Source organism: Musa acuminata, chromosome BXJ2-8, assembly GCF_036884655.1.
Source record: "Musa acuminata AAA Group cultivar baxijiao chromosome BXJ2-8, Cavendish_Baxijiao_AAA, whole genome shotgun sequence".
Lineage (NCBI taxonomy): Eukaryota > Viridiplantae > Streptophyta > Magnoliopsida > Zingiberales > Musaceae > Musa > Musa acuminata.
The window spans coordinates 43970793-43990036 of record NC_088345.1 but is presented as its reverse complement, the minus strand read 5'-3'; the positions used below and the strand labels follow the sequence as shown (position 1 = coordinate 43990036).

General features: G+C 38.4%; 3 protein-coding genes across 11 annotated transcripts; 1 reads left to right on the top strand and 2 right to left on the bottom strand.

Moving 5' to 3' along the window:
• The first annotated feature begins 1913 nt into the window (after positions 1-1913).
• LOC135619559 (protein WVD2-like 3) lies at positions 1914-8953 on the top strand. 6 transcript variants are annotated; one of them, XM_065121683.1, is made up of 8 exons: positions 1918-2058; positions 5183-5221; positions 5324-5580; positions 5920-6005; positions 6082-6175; positions 6264-6335; positions 7289-7399; positions 8428-8953. In XM_065121683.1, the coding sequence occupies exons 2-8, from the start codon at positions 5218-5220 to the stop codon at positions 8647-8649; spliced, it is 846 nt and encodes a 281-aa protein (XP_064977755.1). In that variant the 5' UTR covers positions 1918-2058; positions 5183-5217; the 3' UTR covers positions 8650-8953. The 6 variants fall into 6 exon arrangements, with proteins under 6 accessions (XP_064977752.1, XP_064977751.1, XP_064977755.1 ...); XM_065121682.1 differs by having other exon boundaries at positions 1918-2071; XM_065121681.1 differs by lacking the exon at positions 1918-2058 and adding an exon at positions 2107-3038.
• A 639-nt stretch (positions 8954-9592) lies between these two features.
• LOC135619558 (uncharacterized) lies at positions 9593-12665 on the bottom strand. Of its 2 annotated transcripts, none has more exons than XM_065121677.1 (2): positions 12372-12665; positions 9593-12087 (listed from the first exon to the last, which is right to left on the bottom strand). In XM_065121677.1, the coding sequence occupies exon 2, from the start codon at positions 12074-12076 to the stop codon at positions 9836-9838; it is 2241 nt and encodes a 746-aa protein (XP_064977749.1). In that variant the 5' UTR covers positions 12077-12087; positions 12372-12665; the 3' UTR covers positions 9593-9835. The 2 variants fall into 2 exon arrangements, with proteins under 2 accessions (XP_064977749.1, XP_064977748.1); XM_065121676.1 differs by having other exon boundaries at positions 9593-12146; positions 12372-12664.
• A 1028-nt stretch (positions 12666-13693) lies between these two features.
• Positions 13694-18862, bottom strand: LOC135619557 (GRF-interacting factor 1-like). Of its 3 annotated transcripts, none has more exons than XM_065121673.1 (5): positions 18639-18862; positions 17969-18106; positions 16741-16817; positions 15957-16038; positions 13694-14344 (listed from the first exon to the last, which is right to left on the bottom strand). In XM_065121673.1, exons 1-5 carry the CDS (start codon positions 18723-18725, stop codon positions 13937-13939), a joined length of 792 nt encoding a protein of 263 aa, XP_064977745.1. In that variant the 5' UTR covers positions 18726-18862; the 3' UTR covers positions 13694-13936. The 3 variants fall into 3 exon arrangements, with proteins under 3 accessions (XP_064977745.1, XP_064977746.1, XP_064977747.1); XM_065121674.1 differs by having other exon boundaries at positions 17969-18046; positions 18639-18860; XM_065121675.1 differs by lacking the exon at positions 17969-18106 and having other exon boundaries at positions 18639-18852.
• Between the last annotated feature and the right edge of the window lie 382 nt (positions 18863-19244).

Genomic DNA, 19244 nt, shown 5'->3' with positions numbered 1-19244 from the left:
GGATGCTGGATTATTGTCAAATCCTTATCCCATCTCTCTATCCACCAAAAAAAGAAAAGAAAAGAAAAGAATCATGAGAGTCTCTAAATGAGATCAAACAGGCCAAGGAAGAATCAAACAATCTCTTTTTTCTCTAATCTGTCAAAAAAGGGCAGGAAAAAGAGAGAGTTCTCAGTGTAGCCATAGTGAATGAGACAAAAGTTGGCCTTCTTCTGACTACAATCCATTAACACAGCTTCTGGAAGAAAGAGGGTGAATAAACTAAGTTTGATTCTTATCACAGATCTTATACTTTGCTTACGGAGACTTCAAACAAGTGGATGCTTAATCCCTCTTTCCCTAACCAATGCTCCTAATAGTAGCATAATTAGACTTGTGATAGCCAAAAAAATTATAATGTTGCTATAGACTTTTATTAGATCATGACAGGCACAAACTAGCATTGAGAAGGTGACCAAATCTAAGCATGCCTATTTGACCTCATAGTGACGATGATTTCTACTTGAAGACTGTCAATTATGCAAGCAATGCCAATCTAGAGAGACAACCTTACAGCTGCATTAGTCCTCAAATTGTGCACTCTGATAATTCTCCTTCACCCTAACAGGACATCATCCAATCAAACCCAGCTACTCATGTACATGACAATTCTCTTGCACCCTACCGACACCTCTCTCCAATCTAAAAGTAGCAAATCAGAGAGAGAGAGAGAGAGAGAGAGAGAGAGAGAGAGAGAGAGAGAGGATTATGTTGTGACTCTCTTATCAAAAGCAGGATTAAGGAGCAAGCAATTGTCAAGGTTGATGATGGACTGCTGTCCCTTCTTTCACTACGTATACCGGCAAACCAAACCCACAGATGCACCCGACAGATGAGCCTGAGGTGGTGGCCCACCACGATGGCGCACCCCTGGTGGTCTCTGAGCGACGACATGAGAACCCTGACACGGACCCAGGGATGGGACCAGAAGCCACCCAATCGACGGGTCCCGCTGCTCCCGGAGGTAAAGGTTGTGGATCGCATCGAGGTTTAAGATGGCGTCACTTTCCGGGTTGAGAACCCCTGGGTATCCTTGGTTATTCTTTCTTACTCTTAATCTCTTCTTCTTGTCTTTGTAATTAAGTCTCATTTGAAAGTTACATTCACTGCTAATCCTTATCATTAGGTCACATAATGTGTTGTAGAGCCTTTCTTGTCCTATTTTTCTATTTACTTCTACTGTTGCTGAATTCCATTTGAATTCATCATCACATATATACTATATACTTGTTTGCATGTCACCAAAAAAATGTTTATAATAGCTTTTGGGTGTTGTACATAACAGTATCTAAAAATAATGTCTTTTTCATACTTGCCTGAAGGTCAAAGGAATGTGAAGACAAAGTCAAAATTGAGGGAAGTCAAGGTCAACAATTTTTATTGTAATAGTAAAAGTACAATTCTCAGGATATTTGTTATTTTTCCTTGTTTATTCACCATACTAACCTACCACTATTACTATAACAAAAGAAAAAAAGAAGTGGCATAATAATTTAGTAGATTAAAGTTACTATGTAACGGAAGATATAATGTAACATCCGTTATTTCCGATAAGGGTTCCCGTTATATAATCGGTGGCATTTTCGTTATTTAATCGAAGTTCACGAAACGGCTTTTTATTTGTACCCATTGTTTACCCGCTCGGGAACGCCCTCCGTGATTGGAGACGAACAGCGGGGCGAAATCGTATGGGAGGTGGCTGATGGGGTTCGAATGAAGAAGGACAGAAAGCATTATTAAGCGGATTAGTTCCTTCGTCGGGTTATTCTGGTGTCCCGTCACCGGTGATCATTGCCACCTAATATGACACGAAGGCCCCGCATTACCTGCGAAGAACTCGAACGCACACCTCGCAAGAGATGGATTGACTGCCGTTAGTTGACGGCGTCAAGAAATCGAGTCCGTATAAATTAGCTTAACAGAGCTCGGTGTCGTCACCGAGAGGAGACGAGGGCGGCGACGGCGGCGGACGAGGAGGTAGAGGAGGGAAGAGAAGGATCCCGGGAGGAATAAACGAAGGCGAGACTTCAAGGCATTGTTCCCTTCCCTTTCGTTCTATCCTGTTTAGATTCTTGACACGTTTCTTGTTCCGAATCGAATGCTCGAGCGGTTCAATCTCGGTTCCTGCTTGATCTCGAGGGGACGATCGGTTTACGTTTGGGATCGTCTCTTCTGTGTACGAATCTTTTGCTAATTTCTTCTCGATCAGAGCTTTTCTGATCCCTCCTGAATCGGCATTTTGAGAATGTGCGCAAGGATTTGTTGGGGAATGTTGGTGCCGCATGGTTTTGATGCAATCTTTTGACTTCGTGTTCTACATAGTTGAAGATAATGTTTTCTTTTCCTTCCACTTCTCCGGCTTTAATATTCTATTGATCCTGCCTTCATTAAAAATTGATTTTTTAGGTCTAAGCAGGTAAGTGCAGATGTCTTTCTTTCGTCTGATTCCTCTCTCGTTTATCTCTTCCTCTCGGTTTGAATTGGTTTGCGTTAACTTTATTGCCCTCCGAGTCAGTACTTCCGATAATGTTCGCCATTGCTGATGCTAGTTGCTTGTTGATAGCTGCCAAGTTTTCTCTTTAAGAAGTTCAGTGGCGAACATCAAAAGTACCTCGATTGATTGTCAAATTGTCATATTCTCTGATTGGTCTGGTTTTTCCATGAAAGAATCAATGTAGAAAAAGAAATACCTAATCTTTTTCTAAAGTACAGGGCAGGAAAGTGACACGGAAGAAAAGAAAGATTTGGGAAAGGCGTCTTCTTAAGGTGACATTAGTTTGTTGCCGTGACAAAACTGTATTCTTCCATTGAATGCTTCAGAACTGAGATCTTTTAAATGTCACACAAAATTTGCGTCCTACAGAATCCGTATCTAAACCTTAATTCTTTGTTCAAGTTTTTGCTCCTGGGATCGACTTGCCTGCATCAGTTTTTCCTGATAATTGTCAGGGAAAGAATTTGAACCTAGACTGTCATCTTATCTTTTGTGGCGTTTGCAGGTTGGTGTAAACTAACATCTTGCTTCCATAATCTGATAAAGTCTCTTGGATTATTGATTATTTCTGTCTGAAGAGCGTTATTTTTCATTGGTGGAGACAGCGATGAATTGCTTTGGTATTTGTATTTTCTGGTTGTATACAGCAAAATATACAAGCAGTCTAAAGTTTGAAACCATTTTTTGTTTCTTTGCGGTATAGGATGATGTATTAGTATTCATTTGCTGTTACAGGTCTATTTTTCTTCCCTCCTATACGTATGGGGTGAAGAGAATATGATTTCTGATTTTGTTTTAGATTACAGGAAACCAAAATACTGAACAAAAATTTGTGCACTAAATATTATTTTTTTGAATTGAAGATGGATTTGCTTTTCCCCTTCGAACAAAGTCCTAAGAAGTAAATTGGTTAAGACAAGCAACTGCAACATGTTCATTCACCCCCATGAAAGTCTTTATTTTAGCTGTTAGGTTCTACCTTTCTAGAATTCTAGTTTCTTTTTGACTTAGTTGTTTAATATCATAAAGAACTTTTTAATACCTCATGAATGGAGATTCGAAAGGATGCTTGCTACATGAAGAAAGAATTTTTTAGTACCAATTTATAAAAATAAGAATGACATTCAAATTATAGAGGAATTAAAATCATGAGCTGTACTATGAGACTTTGGAAAAGAGTTATCTAAAATAGAATAAGGTTTAAAACAAATTTATCCGAAAATCAATTTAGTTTTATGCCTAGAAGATCAACCATAGAAGCTATTTATTTATTCAGACAATTAATGAAAAAGTATAAGGAGAAAAAGAAAGATTTACATATGGTTTTTATTGACTTATAGAAGGCCTACGGTTCCTAGAGATTCCTATGATAGGGTTCCTAGAGATTTACTATGATGGGCTTAAGAAAATAAAGGTGCATCTACTAATTATATTGATGTTATTAAAGATATGTATGATGATGTAGCTACTAGTGTTAGAATTATAAGGAGCGTGTCTAGTGAGTTTCTTATTAGCATAGGATTACATTAAGGATTCGCATTCAGTTCCTACTTCACATTGATAATGGATGAATTTACTAGTCAAGTACATGATAGACCTCCATGGTATATGTTGTTTGCTGATGTTATTGTTTTAGTTGATGAGAGCCTAAATGGAATTAATTATTAACTTGAGCTATTAAGGTAAGCCTTAGAAACTAAGAGTTTTAGATTAAGTAGGACTAAAACCGAATATATAAAATGTAATTTTAATGATTCTATGAATAAACATGAGAATATAGTTAGGTTGTACGGGTAAGATGTCCCTTTAAGTAAAAGCTTTAGATATCTTGGATAAATTATTCAATAAGATGGAGAAATCGATTAAGATATTATTCATAGAGTAAAAATAGGATGATTAAAATGATGAGGGGCATCAGGAGTCTTGTGTGATCATTGGATACCTTTGAGATTAAAAGAAAAATTTTATAAGATAGTTGTGAGGCCAAAGATTTATGGATCTAAGTGTTGGGTAGTTAAGAAACCACATATACAAAAAGTTTGTCTTGTCGAGATGAAAATGTCAAGATAGATGTTCGGAGTTACTACGAAGGATAGGAAAAGAAATATTTTTATTTGTGAATAACTAGGTATCGCTTTAATAAAGGATAATATAAGGAAAATCATTTAAAATGGTATGGGCATGTGTTTAGAAGACCTTTGGATGCAATAGTCAAAAGAGCTGAAATGAGTAATGCTAGTGGTATAAAGAGAAATAAAAGAAGATCTAGAAAGACTTTAATAGAAATTATAAATAAAGAATTAAGTATTCTGAGCTTAACTAAACATATGATTTTTTATAAATTTTATTAACAGTAAAAGAATTTATGTAGCCAATTTCAAATAGTTGGAACTTACGACCTTGTTATTGTTGTTTAATATCATAAAGGAGTCCCTGTTCACTAGGTAGCTAAGATAGCTGCACATCAAATGTCCAAATCCTTAAATAGGTAGCATTTTACTAAGTTCATGTCAGCTTTGTCATTGGTTAATTTGTGCAAGATGAGGCTAGTCTATGGTGACTAAAACATTGGTAACTATGTTATTTATGATTGCTTATTGGCAGCACATATACTAATTCCTTTCTTTCTTATGTTGCCGTCTTCTGCAGGAATTTGATCTATTAAGTCACTTTGTTGCAGATTGATGGGTAAGGAAATCATAAAAGTGGCTACGGGTGGAAAATCAGATTTAGTTGTTTGTGATCAAGCTAATGATCTTTCTAGCAAACTTTTTGCAATTGTTGAGTCAGGTAGAGCGATAAACAACACAAAGGGTGATGAGAACTCTCATGAGGAACAAGAAGTGCCTCATCTTAGAAATTTAAGTTTGGGTCAGAATACAGCAGAAAAGAGGCATAGGACCCAGAAGTCATTAGTTCAGAAGAAGCTAGCAGCATCAAGGCCTGCTAATGTTGGAAATATACAATCTCACCACACTGTTCCTCGACCATTCTCTCTTGCAACTGAAAAGCGTGCTTCAGGTGGAAATAGAGCTTTTATTTCTGAGGTAACTGGCAATGGAGACAAACCTGATGATATGCAGTCAGCAAACATCCTAACTTCATGTTGCAAATTGCATACTTTTTAAATGACTATGGAAGGACCATAAGTAGTGATATCTAATCTTGTCAAAGCCAAAAGACTTGGTTTCAATTTTATTTAAGAAAATAACTTTTCATGGTGCACAGTGCATACCTTTAAAAAATTATGGAAGGGCCACAAGTGGTGATCACTTTTACAAGTGGTGACATGCTTGAAAACATTTTATTTTCTCTTTAAATTGTTTTGAGAACCTGAAGATTGGTCCATCATGAAATTAATCGTGACTGTTTGCAATGTATTCCAGAGTAACTTACCTCCCATGACTAGCAAGCCTTTGCAACCTGACAACACAATTTATCCAGACAATGAGGATTCTTACTCTGTTGCTTCGTATCCTTTTTCTAGTTGCATTTCTGACAATGTCTATCTTTTAAAGACCTGTATTAGTTTCTTAAATATTTCATAGCACTGCACTGTCTGTAAGAACTATGAGAGGCCGGACAACTGTGGCAACTGCCCCTACTTTCAGATGTAATGAGCGTGCAGAAAGGCGGAAGGAGGTACTATCTCTAGCTGCTAAATGCAATTCGATTGTTTATCATCTTAATCCACTGAATCTAAGCTCCCTTTATCCTCTCTTTTGTTTAGTTCTATTCTAAGTTGGAACAGAAACACCAGGCTCTGGAAGCAGAGAAAAACCAATCTGAAGCTAGAATAAGGGTATGCTTTCTTGCGTCTATTGATCTCCTCGGTAATGGTGCATGGGAAGTTATCTTATGTCCACTGTGGAGTATGTTTATTACAGGATCTGTTAGAACTTAAGATCTCGCTAGTTACCTTGCAAACATAAAGGGAAGCTCCATAAAACTTAGACATGTGAAAACAGATCATAATAACTAGTAGACGCCAAAGCTGAATTTTATTTAATATAACACTATTACTAGGGTAACCATGTGTAGGAGACTGATGTTATTTGGATGCCCACCATGTTGTATAGACTTTCAACTGTTTACATTGAAAAGGACTTAAAATTCATACTCCTTTTCAGTGAGTAAGTACCATGGTTTCTTTTTTAACTGTCTTCTATCTCCTTATTTCATTGGCTGCATATTAGTCATGCTCATTCCAAGATGAGCACAAGTACCGCATGATGTCTCCTTTGATTGTTCTTTCCAGCATTGCACAAAAAATTTGCTCTAATCTTTGGATGCAGGAGAGCCAGCTGATTTTTCACAACATTGTGTAATTAGTATCCAGCATCATTTTGGTGATTGTAACATGCTTATTAGACATTAGATATTACTCACATTTTGCAAACATGATAAATAATTGGGAGTTACGAAGTCGACAGTTGTACACAAGATCATGCTGGCAAGTCATCTTGAAGAGGCCTCACAAGAGTGGGGGTCTAATGGACCAGAGAAAAGAAGGAAAATATGTTGTGGAACACTTTTAAGTTTGAGAAAAAAAAAAAAATGAAATTGAAATGTTGTATACAATCAAATTCTTGACTTAGAACCAGAATATGCTTCATAATGTTGTAAAGTTAAGATGATTCTCTATCAGGGCATGCTTATGAATAAATTCCAAATTGAACAAGTTTAATAAACATTCTTTTATGGAAAATGCATGACTTGAAGACTGTTGAGTTTTAATTCTCCTAAGTTTTCCAGGAAGAGCAAGAGGCAGCTCTGAAAGAATTTAGGAAGAGGTTGACTTTTAAGGCAAACCCAATGCCTAGCTTCTACCATGAGGGCCCTCCTCCTAAGGTGGAACTAAAGAAGGTATGTTCTTTAAGCTTGGACTCACTTGTATTTAAATATTTTTAGTAATTAAAAAATGATAAAAGCACATATATTACTTAAATGTTAAGATCTTCAAATAATACTTTTCATTTTGCTGGTGGCTGGAGTTCTGCAAATATTTTGGCAATCAACTTGGATTTGTTTCATTACTTAGGAAGTATAACCTTCTAGCTGTACAGAAAGAACCAAGGAGTCTTTTTCATTTTACATCTTGAGCTATTAACGCTGAAAGTTGGATGCTTTGGCATGTTAAAATTAACATTTAAGCATAATTTCATTTGCAGATTTAACTGTGGTAAAAAAATTGTCCAAGCTATTTATCTAATTTACAATAATTAGATAGTTCTCAGTTCTCACAATGCTTCATGTTGTTGTTTCTTTAATGTGTGCATTGTTATATTTTACATTGGTCCTTACTCTATTTGGTCTTAATAAATTGCATAGCATGGTTTGCCTTATCGGTCTATACGGTGTATCGATCAGTTGTCGGTACAATATGTACCGAGCCGTACCAAGCATACCGAAACATGATACATGGGGACATACCAATGTACCGTTCTTGTCAGTCTCCTATTGGACCGATACATATCGCCCCATACCAAGCGGTATGTTGCGGTACGATAAATCTTATTGCATAGTACTAATAATTTTATATGATAGATAATTCTTTGAAGACAAGAATCAACATGAGGTAAAAGAAAGTATAAGTTTTAATTTCAAGAGAGAAATCAAGGATGTGGTTGAATTTGGTTATTGCTCTATATTATATTATATTATATTATATTATACTTGATTGTTTTTTCCAAAGGGATAACCAGTTAGCATGGTATTAATTACATAAAGCATCTTTCATGTTGTTGCATCATTATATTATACTGATACTAACTTTATCCAGTTTTTCTTCTCTAATCGTTACTCCTTTATAGCTGATTGCTTTCTTGATAATGCTTATTACTACTCTTTTGCACTGAATTCTATATAATTGAGGTAATTTTCTTTCAAAAAAGGTACCTCCTACTCGCCCTAAATCACCCAAGCTCACTCGAAGAAAGAGCCACGGCGAAGCCACCACACCTGAAGGAGATAACTGCAATGGAGTATGCGGTCGGTTTCATTGTCATAGCTTGGGCACCAACATGGAAGCCACAAACAAGTTGCAGAACAGCTCCAAGAATATGAAACGCAAAGAAGGGCTCAAGTCCAAGCCTCTTGCTGGAGTGGGGATGTGAGGTGGGCTTTTACATGCTCTTGGAAGCTTACCTCTCACGTCTCACCTTACAAAAATGACCTCGTACTATCGCTCTGAGCTGATGTTTTTGTTTATTGATTGACCGTGGCTTTTGAGGACTTTGGACACCGATGGTGCCATGTTTGATGCTGTAAATTCTGTATCTTATTTGTATACGTGTGTATCAACCTCACAGTTGCTCGGTACTGAATGGATTTTATTTGACTTTGTTATGTGAAAACCATGAATTCTATGTAAAACATTTCTTGATCATGGAGTTTGTAATCGACAGACACCTTCAACAACCGTTTTGATCTTTTAGCGTTTGTAGCATCAATTGTCCTATTGATTGTTGCATCTCATGTGCAATAATGGCTTGAACAAAGGAACCAACTTTTCTTCGGACGAAAACTCACTCTTTGATACTCATCTTAAACCAGCAATAATGCACGAATGATATCCCAAATTTCAAGGAAACATAGAAATACTTTTTAACCACAATGCTGGCAGACAAACTGAGAAAAGATTTTTTTGTTTACCAGTCTCATCATCTGATTATTAATGATCAATTTTTTTTTTGTTCGCTTCAATTTGATGACTTCATTGCTATTAACTCCATCAGCAAATCGAGACATTCTTGCATGACATTAACATCAATTAGGTCCAACAAATTAGTGCAAATGAAACAAGCCATGATGACAGAGACGGCAAAATGATATGCTACGTTTGAAGTAAAATTGCCGAATGCATTACTGTAATGTGGCTATGATATCAAGTGGGGCAATCCAAAGAAAGTGATCATAGCTGTACATCTATTAGAAAAATATAAAACAATTACATATTATATCTTGAATATTAACAAAAGAGCGGCATGGTTAACATGCTGATAGATCAGTGAATGCCAAGATGTTTATAAATTGATCCAAGCAGCAGACTGAAGAGAATTTAAAAAGATATTGTAGCCTGAAAATATTCAGAAAATAAATAACCAGTCAACCAACATGGTCAAAGATTACGTTACACTGTACATCAGCTTTGCCCTTGATGTCATCAAGTTAAGATTATGTAACCAAGAGCATTTCCTAGAGATCAGAGGAAAAAAGCAAACAACAGAATAAACTCTTCATAAGCTCTACTCCAAGTTTACTTAACTTTCGACGGGACCCTGACCACCAGACTGCCCACTGTTACACAGGTGCTGCACATGTTGTTCTGAAGTGACCTGTTTGATTGCATCGGCTACAGTGCACAATCCGTTTAACTCGACCATGATCTTCTGGCCGTACTCTCTTCTTTCTCGGTCTTCCTGGAGGCCTCAGCGATTTGGGTGGATTTACAACTATCGCAATCTGATTCTCACCATTTTGATTTGATTCTGATGATTCTTTCCAAAGACTCTTATCTGGGATCGGATGAATGGTTTGCGAATAGGTCTTCCTATAATTTGCCACGGTGAAGAAGCTCTCGGTGTACCTATGAACATTCTGTCGGCATGACAGTAGTGCAGCCACACCATGAGCACAAGGCAACCCATCGAGCTGCCAACCACGACAATAGCAGCACCGGTTGCGAATATCCACAATAACGCTGCCTTCATGGGAGGAGACAACTTCAAACTCTGCTTCGTTTGCTCGTCCAACTTGATAGCCCCGTGCCCGTTCTATTGCATCCGAGACACGTTGTTCAGCTGATGGCACAAGGATCGTTGTCCACTGCATGCTAGCCTCACGTCGCTCATTGAACCAAGTCATCAACTGCCGCCTAATGTACTCCATCATCTGGATTATTGGAAGCGCAGAAGCTTCAAGTATCCAATTATTAAGTGATTCAACAATATTTGCTGTAAGGTGTCCAAATCGTGTTCCCTCAAAGTAGGACGTTGCCCAAAGACGTGGTGGAATTCGTCGAATCCAAAAGGCAGCCTCAGGTGATATTTCTTCAATTTCCAAAATCTTGGCTTCAAAATCAATTGCTATGAGAGCATGGGCAGCTCCCCAGAGGAGATTGACAAGCACAGAATTGCTGAACTCTTTGCGAAAACTCTCGCTAAGGTGGTGCATGCAGAACCCATGGAAGGCAGTGGGGAAGTTAAAGTCCACTCCATCTACAATGCCCTTCTGCCTATCTGACAAGATTGTGAGCCTAGGCATGTTCTCGGTATTGGCCTCAAGCAAAGCATGCAGTTCAGACAAAAACCATATCCAATTCTCATCGCTTGCCTCATCAACAACCCCAAAAGCTAGAGGAAATAGAGCACCATCTCCATCAAACCCAGTAGCTAACAGTAAGGTTCCCAGATATTTACTCTTTAGGACTGTCTTATCGAGACCGATCAATGGTCGGCATGCATTTACAAAACCATATATTGAGGCATAGAACGAAATGAAAAGTCGTTGAAAACAATTATCATCATAATTTCTGTAGACAGATGCAATGCTTCCTGGGTTCGTCCTCTTAATTTGTTCACAGTACTGTGGTAAGAGGCGATAACCTTCTTCAAAGGACCCACGAACTGCAGCCATGATTCGTTCCTTTCCTCTCCAGGCCTGCTTGTAAGACAAAGTTATTCCGTGCATGCGGTGGATTTCTTCCAGTATCTCCTTAGGTTTGTAGTGTGGATTCTCTCGGAGCCTTTCCTCGACAGAGCTGGCGACCCACTCAACTGATGCCTGCTGATGCCCAAGATGGTTGATTCCATTGCATGTATGAGTCTCATGGATGGTCCTGATAGTGAAATTTGGTACCCCAGGGAGCTTCGCTGCATGAATGCGCCATGGGCAACCCTCAGCAGAACACTTTGCTGTAAAGCGTGTCTTATCTGACTTCACAGTTTGGATCTCAAAGTGGCATGCGATGGCTGCATCACGTATAGCCCGGCGGCAGCTCTTGACATCGGCAAACTCCTGGCCTACAGAGAGTTGGTGGTCTGGATTCACAATCACTGCACGAGCCTGCAATACCTGAGGGACTACTAGCTGACCCTGCAACATCTCTTGTGTCAATCCAAGGGCGAGATCCTGCTCCTGATCAACGGAAAGCTGGTCCAGGTTATGGTCGACACCAAGATCATGGGTATCAGCAAGAGCCAATTCATGGTTGTCCGAGAGACCCAAGTCATGATTTTGTGCAGCGAGGGCGTCTTGGTCGGGGTCATGGCTATGCCCTAAAGCCAGCTCCTCGCCGTCATCATGGCCGTGGTCATGATGATGGTGGTGGTGCCCCAGAACCAGTTGGCTCTCATGTGAATGCCCGAGCATGAGATCATGACTGTGAGCTTGGCCTAAACCGAGGTCATGGTCATGAGGGTGCCCAAGAACGAGCCCATGCCTCTGCCCAAGGCCTAAGCCGTGGTCCTCGCTGATAACTAGGTCATGGCTCTGGCCGAGGGCTAAGCCAGGGTTTCCAAGAACCAAATCTTGGTCGGCCATCTAGTCCAAATCTGGCGAAAGAGAGAAGAAATTTCTCAAATCTGTCAACAGCTTCTAAAAATCCAAATACCTGGAAGAAACATAGTAGACATCAAAGATAAAAGATGAGAACTGAAACAATTATTATCCTCCAAACATTCGTTTGCAACAACAAGAAAGGCACCAAAGAAACATCACAACCTATGGCCGAGTCACAAGCGCTCGAATCGAAACCAAAACCAGAGCCATAAAAAGAATAAAAATCCAATCTTTGTTTCCCGCAACAGAGCCAAAGATTCAAGACCAATAAGAATACCTCAACCACGGTGTCTGCCTCAGGAGAGCGCCGCCAAGATCCGAGCTTTAAGGGGACGAGGCGCAGTAGACGAGTCAAGAAGACGACGAACAGCTAGGGTTCGAGATTTCGTTCACAAGGCAGAAGGGAAGAGTGGCTCCTTTCGGGGAGGAACGAGAGGCGAACGTTGGAGGAGGGCGGGAATCGGGAGGGAAGGGGAGGGATTCGAAGGAAGGGCAGAGGGACGCAGAGGGCGAAGAAGGGAAGAAGGGGAGGGCACGGGTGGGGGAGAGCGCAAAAGGGCAGAGGCGAGGAGGGGTGGCGATGGAAAGAGATGGCTGCGGGGCCGACTAAGGAAGGGGGCATTTAGGTCAACATGGAGAGCCACCGGCTCGATATTTGCAGCAATATTACATGGTTGCCCTCCCGATTTGGTTAGGGCTCCACCTGCATTTGCTGTGCTGCCCTCCTACTTCTTATTAATTATTTATTTCATTTTTATTTATTTATTTATTTATATTTATTTATCTTTTGTTCATCCTTTTTCCTTCCATCCTAAGATGATTCTGATATCATACACGGATTATTCTCGATCCATTTGATTCACCAATTAAACAATTTGGAAAATGTATTCCACTTCCATATAAAAGATATTTTCAATTAATATTTAATTCTTTTTTTTATTATGAAGATGATTAAATAGAAAAATAAATCTTACGATATTTTGGGATATTACTTGAATATTTTATATTAGTATGTGATTATATTTTTATTTTCTTAAAAACATTGCATTGCATGCAGTTTTATATCATATTTGTCGGTAGGCAAATAAAGAGATAAAAGATTGTTATTGTTACTTCATAGAATTACTTAATAATAAGATATAATTTTATTAAATATAATCTCTCGATTATTAATATCATCTTCCAAACTTAGTCTTAAATTATAAAAAAGTTAAATAGATCTAAAAAAGTTATTTCTCTCATTTGATTATCTATTTTTTTTCGGTCACTTATGAGTAAAAAACATAACAAAAAAATGAAAAAGAAAGATAAGAAACACAGAAGGAGTTGAAAATTTACAGAGAAATATCTCAAGAATATAAAATAAAATTATAAATAGTGAAAAGGGACTGTCAATTAAAATCTTCAAATGAATTGCTGTGGCAGAAATCAATATAGATACTGCACACAAGTGCAGAAAACTGCTGCTTCCAGATTGCAGCAAATGAAACAGCTCATCAATTTATCTCAAGTTGGATCATTCGAGTCTAGTATTCATCACACTACTGCAGATTACCATCCAAGCAAGAAGGTTTGACATGGTCAGCACAAACACTTCAGTAGAATCAATACAAAGTATTCAACCATACATCTACAAAGCTTCCATACCATACTAATTATATGTCTAACGAGACTAACAGGAAGATCTGATACAATATACTACACCTCATCGTAGTCAATGCCGGCTGGTACAATCATCCACACGATAAAAAAACAAAAAAGAGTTCCAACATGAAAGTTTTCAGTCATCTTCAACCTTCTACCTAGCTTAAGATGCTGACTGACATCGGCACAAGCTGATTCCTAGTTCCCTTCCTCCTCTGATGAGCCCTTCAAGTAAGGAGGCTCCGTGCCATCTCCATTTTGCCGTCCCGAGTTGCCTCCAAGGGCTTCGGTGGACACTGCATTCCCTGCTTCCTGCTTCGCTGAATTGGTACTGCGGCCACCGAAGTCAGAGTATACTCCAGCTGCTAGTGCCGTATTGCCTCCGACGCTGGCCTCGCCATGAAGCATGTTGAAGCCGGTGTTCCCTCCGGAGCTCACTCCGAGCTGACTGTGCAGTGCTGCTTGGTGCTGCAGAGAGGACATTGGTGACTGTGCGTACAGCATGGAGGATCGAGCCGCCAGAAGCGACTGAGGTGGAGTCATCTGCTGGGCTTGCTGGTATTGAACATAACGAGGGCCTGATTGCATAACAGTATTGGGAGGAAACTGTAGACAGAAAATAAACATGGTGAGGTATGTAACTTAGGAACTTCATGGAATGGTTGTAATCAAGTTCTAATCATCTTAACCTGATATCCTATGACATGCAGCTCAAAACAAGAAGGGGATGCAAAACTTCAAAAATTTCACCTTTGTGAAGGAGACATTACATAGAATAAGGCTAGAGCTTCAACTTTCAATTTTAAACCACTGCTAGCTTATTTTACTTTATAGATTATTTTTCCCCCTTTTGAATAAATGTCGTCTGGATGGTATACTAGTAGTGCTTGTTTTGTCTCACTGGTCTTGCAAGTAATCTTTTCATCAACTCAACTGTTAATGTTCATAACCGATTCTCTTCACACAAAGAAATTTTATGTTTGGCTTTGCAGCAATGTCAGAGAAAAGAAGGGGAAGAACAAGGTAAAAGGACTTGGAGGAGGTAATTACATGACAAAAGATTTTGGTGATCCTGTGGCTTGTTTGAAATGGTACTCCCTATCATTTCAAGACCCAATCAATATTTTGTCTTAACAACTCCCTGTAATTGGAGAAACTTGATATTTGACTTCCCTCAGGCAGCCTCTCACCATATTTTGCTTTGCACATTCAGATACATATTAAATCACAAATTAACTTTGTTTTGTGTACACTAATATGAACCGAAAGGTGATGAATGATACTGAACGCACACAAAAAAAAAAAGATAATTTCCATTATTTTTTGAAAAAAAAGCCTTAATGCAATGACTTTTTCTTTCAGTTTGTGCTTCCATGCATCTCATGATGCATGATTATTTGTTCCAACAGGGATGAAAAAAAAAATTTAGGAAGTGATAAATTTTCCGGTGAAGTTTAATGGCCTCTCTTTGACAAAATCTCTATTTATTGCATTTTTACACCAAAAAGAGTTCATCGAAGTTATACAGTGAATACAACACGGCTTATTCTAGAAACAAATAACAGTTTTGCGAAATAAATAAAATCAAAATTGATGCCATTAATTGCTATTATGTGGTTTTGTAGTTTAAACCAAAAAGGCCAGGAACAAAAATCATCTGGGAATGGTAAAACAAAGAGAACATTGATATGGTTCAACTGAGTATGGCAAAGCAAGGGTTGCTTATGCCACCGCCCACTAAGACCATATCAGTACACATGTGGAACTTGCTATTGCTAAACCTATGCTGACATATACTCAGTGCATAGCTTATGTAAGTGCAAATAGCAAAGTATCAGGATCAAAACAATTCAATTCAACCAACTCTCTAGTTCTAAATGGCAACTATCAACTGAGTTGGTCTATTTCAAAGAAATATATGAGGATCAAAAGTGAATCCTAGAATATCAAATCCTAGAGGTGGATTATTTTGGATTTTTATCTCTCAAGTTTAGTGGATAAACAAATTCATTAATTAAGAATTGAGAAAATGTACACTAGAGAATCATGACTCTTGCCTGTGGAAAACCAAGAGATGATCCTAACACATCAAACAATTCACATAAAACCAACAATCTGATCAAAGATTACCATGTTTCTTATTTTCATGAAAACATTTTCATGAAAACACAGGCTGGAAAGAAGAATTTAGGAATAACATGTTGGTGATGATGCGTACTTGAGCAAGGGTAGGAACTTGTTGTTGGCTGTCTGCAATGGCAGCAAGATACATGAGATTTCTTTGAAGCTTAGCTTGATTCCTGTAGTAGAATAAGGAGTACAACAGTTCTCAGAATATGATTTACATAAGTGCATATAATAATTTTTTTCTCAAATCTATAAGGAATAGATTTACGTTATGAAAATTTAACAAGTTTTATATAAAATGAATACAAAGAAAGTTTATAAAGAGGATTAGGATCCCCCATTCAGAAAATAAATGAGATTGAGAATTCGAGATCAGTACAGAGGACCAAGATTTGACGTACAATAAATTAAACCATATAAAATGAAGACATCACCGGAAATATATACTAGAAAGTGTCTATCGATTGAGAAAAAAATGAAATTTGTAAAAAGACCTTATAATACTCCTTGAGCTCCATATTATGACTACTACTTGATAGCTTTTTTTTTTTTTTTTGTTGTATAAATGTATGACACTGTAATCTTAATAATAAGAAAAATAATAGCAAAATGCACCTTTGTTTGTAGCTACTGCAAATGAACCATAAATTAATAGAACTTTAGAAGTATTTAATTCATCATGAAAAGAAAGTAACTAAGCATAAAATGGAACATCACAAGAACCATATAAGACTGTTTCATAATTTTCGGTGGCATTCACACCTCTGTCCATGTCATACCCAAGGGATGTAAGTATTGATCTGAATCATATGATTGTATTTTACATGTATCACAGTGAACATCTCTGTTGCATATTACCAAGGTTTTGGACTTACTCAGCACATTCGTCAGCTTTGCCTGCATTTTGATTGTCCAGAATAGCCAAAATCAACTGCTTATTCTCATCCAAATACTGCAGAACAAAGAGGCAAATAGAAAATCAAGATTTAGATGGCATTTCATACCACAAATTCAACAGCAAACTGTACAGTCCGAGGCCTTCTTTTGTCATTGAGCTATCTTGAGTTGTCATAAGCATGGCTTGTTAAGCATCGAGAATAAGAAAAGTTGCTTGAGTTAGATAAATTAAATTATGGTAGGGACATATATGCATTGCAGATAATTAAACAATCGTTTAAAATTGTATAGAAAACATTGTGTATAAGCATACAAGCATGTGCTTGTACAATGTAATAAGATACATCTGGGGAAAGTCCATTTATGCAGCCTTACATTATACTTTTCAAGCATGATATATACACATCCATGATAGATATGCCGATACGATATAATTATTTACATTTTACTATAATTATACACCATAATTTGTTGCCTGATGGCTATGTAAAGCTCAAGACATGCATTTATGCATTACATTTCAACAATGTGTATGGGTGGTAGGTTCATTCATTTGACCATGATAAATGAACATATGGATATTGATATCCATTATAAATCATGGAAGATAAAACTTTGTGATAATGGTGTGGCTACAAGTCAAATTATTCTATGGGATGTTATATACATCTTAATTTCCATCATCTTGCTCATCCCTATTAATAAAATTCCTTACCATAAGAATAAAACTTAGACTTCGTGATTGCACATATAAAGAAAAATATAACTAACAGAACAAGATATATGGCAGTACATTGGCAAAATAATTTCTTCAACTTATTCTATAGAGCAGAGAGTGGTGATCTAAAAGACAATCAACAATATTTATGAGATCTTCTTTAAACTAGTCAACTGATATTTAAGCTGATCCACCATCTGGCTGTCGTCCTTTTTCCTCTAGTTTGAAAGGGGACTAAAAGGCAACCAGGCAAGAGCACCAAAACTCAATAATATATGTTGTAGGACCAAAGAATGAAACCCATTTTCCCACTAAAGAACTACTACAAGCCAACTTACAAAGATCTAACAAAAATTTGTACATTATTCTTCTCTAACAGAGCAATCCAAGGCCTCTCTTAACGAAAAAAACCACCATCATTGTGCACAAATAGCAACAACCAGCTAGAAATTCTAAATGACCAAAAATATTTGATAAAATCCACCAACCAATGAATCATCAACGGACCCTGCATAGAAGTCACCCGAAAAGCACAAGCAACCCATCCAAACTCTATGCCAAGAAGCCTGAACAGGAAATAGAAGAAACTCCTCTGCCGAAAGATCATTAGAGCACCATTTACTAGCCTAGAAATAGCTTCAAGATTGAGATGCATCAGAACAAGAATGTTTAGCCGAGCAACAAAGAAGAAGAGAAAACCATCGGGCAGAGGAAGCGATAATTTCACCACAAGAAGTTCTCAAAACACCAAGAACTCCATCAAAGATGCACCAAAACAGACATTCTCGATCAAGCATCCGAGACTACCACATGCCATTTTCTCAGTGAAACATTAACGCATGCAGGTTAAAGAATAACACTCTTTAAGAAGCATCACAATGCAAGAGCCCAACCAAGCAACCAATAAGACTAGATTCCCATTTTCCACTAAACCGTCGAGGAACCCTAAGCTCGAAGAAACAAAACCAGCGGCCTGTACCAAATGCACCACCAGAAAGAAAAGAACATTCACCAATATTAACTGTGACAAAAGCTCACATTAACCATAAGCAACAAGAACAAGATCAACAACCACTGTATCACAGAACCGGGGCAGAGAAACTGAAGGAGTGGGAGAAAAGGAAAACTCGGTTGAGGAAGAGGGGATCAACGGCGCACCTGCTGAATGATATCAGTGGTGACTTGATTTGGGGAAGCATAAGCTGCCATCATGGGCTGCTGCATCTGCATGAGGTGCTGCTGCATCTCCCAAACCCACCCTTCCTTTCTAGACACCCTCGCTGCTCCTCTTTTAGGTTATATATACATGAAAGAGAGAAGCAAGAAGAGATGAGAGGGCAGGGTGGAGTCTTCTTCAGCTTGCTTGGGGCTTTCTTCAAGCCTTGTCCCTCCCGTGTAGTTGCTGTCAAAGGTTCCACTCACCGTCTCGTTTATTTACTTTAAGCATGTAGCTTAATCCGGAAGAGTGATAACCACAGGTCGGTGAATAAAGATGAGAGGTGACGATAGGGGCGGTGAGGGGAGATAGATTCCATCGGTCACGTGCGAGGCAGGCGAGGGTGGGGGGCCGACAGGGAACCTACGAACTGGGAAGTCTTCGGACCACACGCATGGACTGTCGGAACCGGTCGGACCGGGCCGGTCGGAGGGTGGGTATTCAAGTGGATGCATGTCATCTTCTCCTTGTTGTGTTCTTGCCTTGATTTGATTCCACCATCACTTGCGTTGCAGCTGGGGATGGGGAGGTGGATGGATTGGCTTGCA

Bases quoted from the DNA above. Each gene is read 5' to 3' on its own strand.
- LOC135619559 (XM_065121680.1), top strand. From the start codon at position 5,218: ATGGGTAAGGAAATCATAAAAGTGGCTACGGGTGGAAAATCAGATTTA. The intron at 6,176-6,263 runs GTACTATCTCTA...TCTTTTGTTTAG, and splicing joins GTGCAGAAAGGCGGAAGGAG to TTCTATTCTAAGTTGGAACA. The intron at 7,400-8,427 runs GTATGTTCTTTA...CTTTCAAAAAAG, and splicing joins CTAAGGTGGAACTAAAGAAG to GTACCTCCTACTCGCCCTAA.
- LOC135619558 (XM_065121677.1), bottom strand. From the start codon at position 12,076: ATGGCCGACCAAGATTTGGTTCTTGGAAACCCTGGCTTAGCCCTCGGC.
- LOC135619557 (XM_065121673.1), bottom strand. From the start codon at position 18,725: ATGCAGCAGCACCTCATGCAGATGCAGCAGCCCATGATGGCAGCTTAT. The intron at 18,107-18,638 runs GTGCGCCGTTGA...AGCTATTTCTAG, and splicing joins CCACTGATATCATTCAGCAG to GCTAGTAAATGGTGCTCTAA. The intron at 14,345-15,956 runs GTACGCATCATC...TTCTGTCTACAG, and splicing joins AAGTTCCTACCCTTGCTCAA to TTTCCTCCCAATACTGTTAT.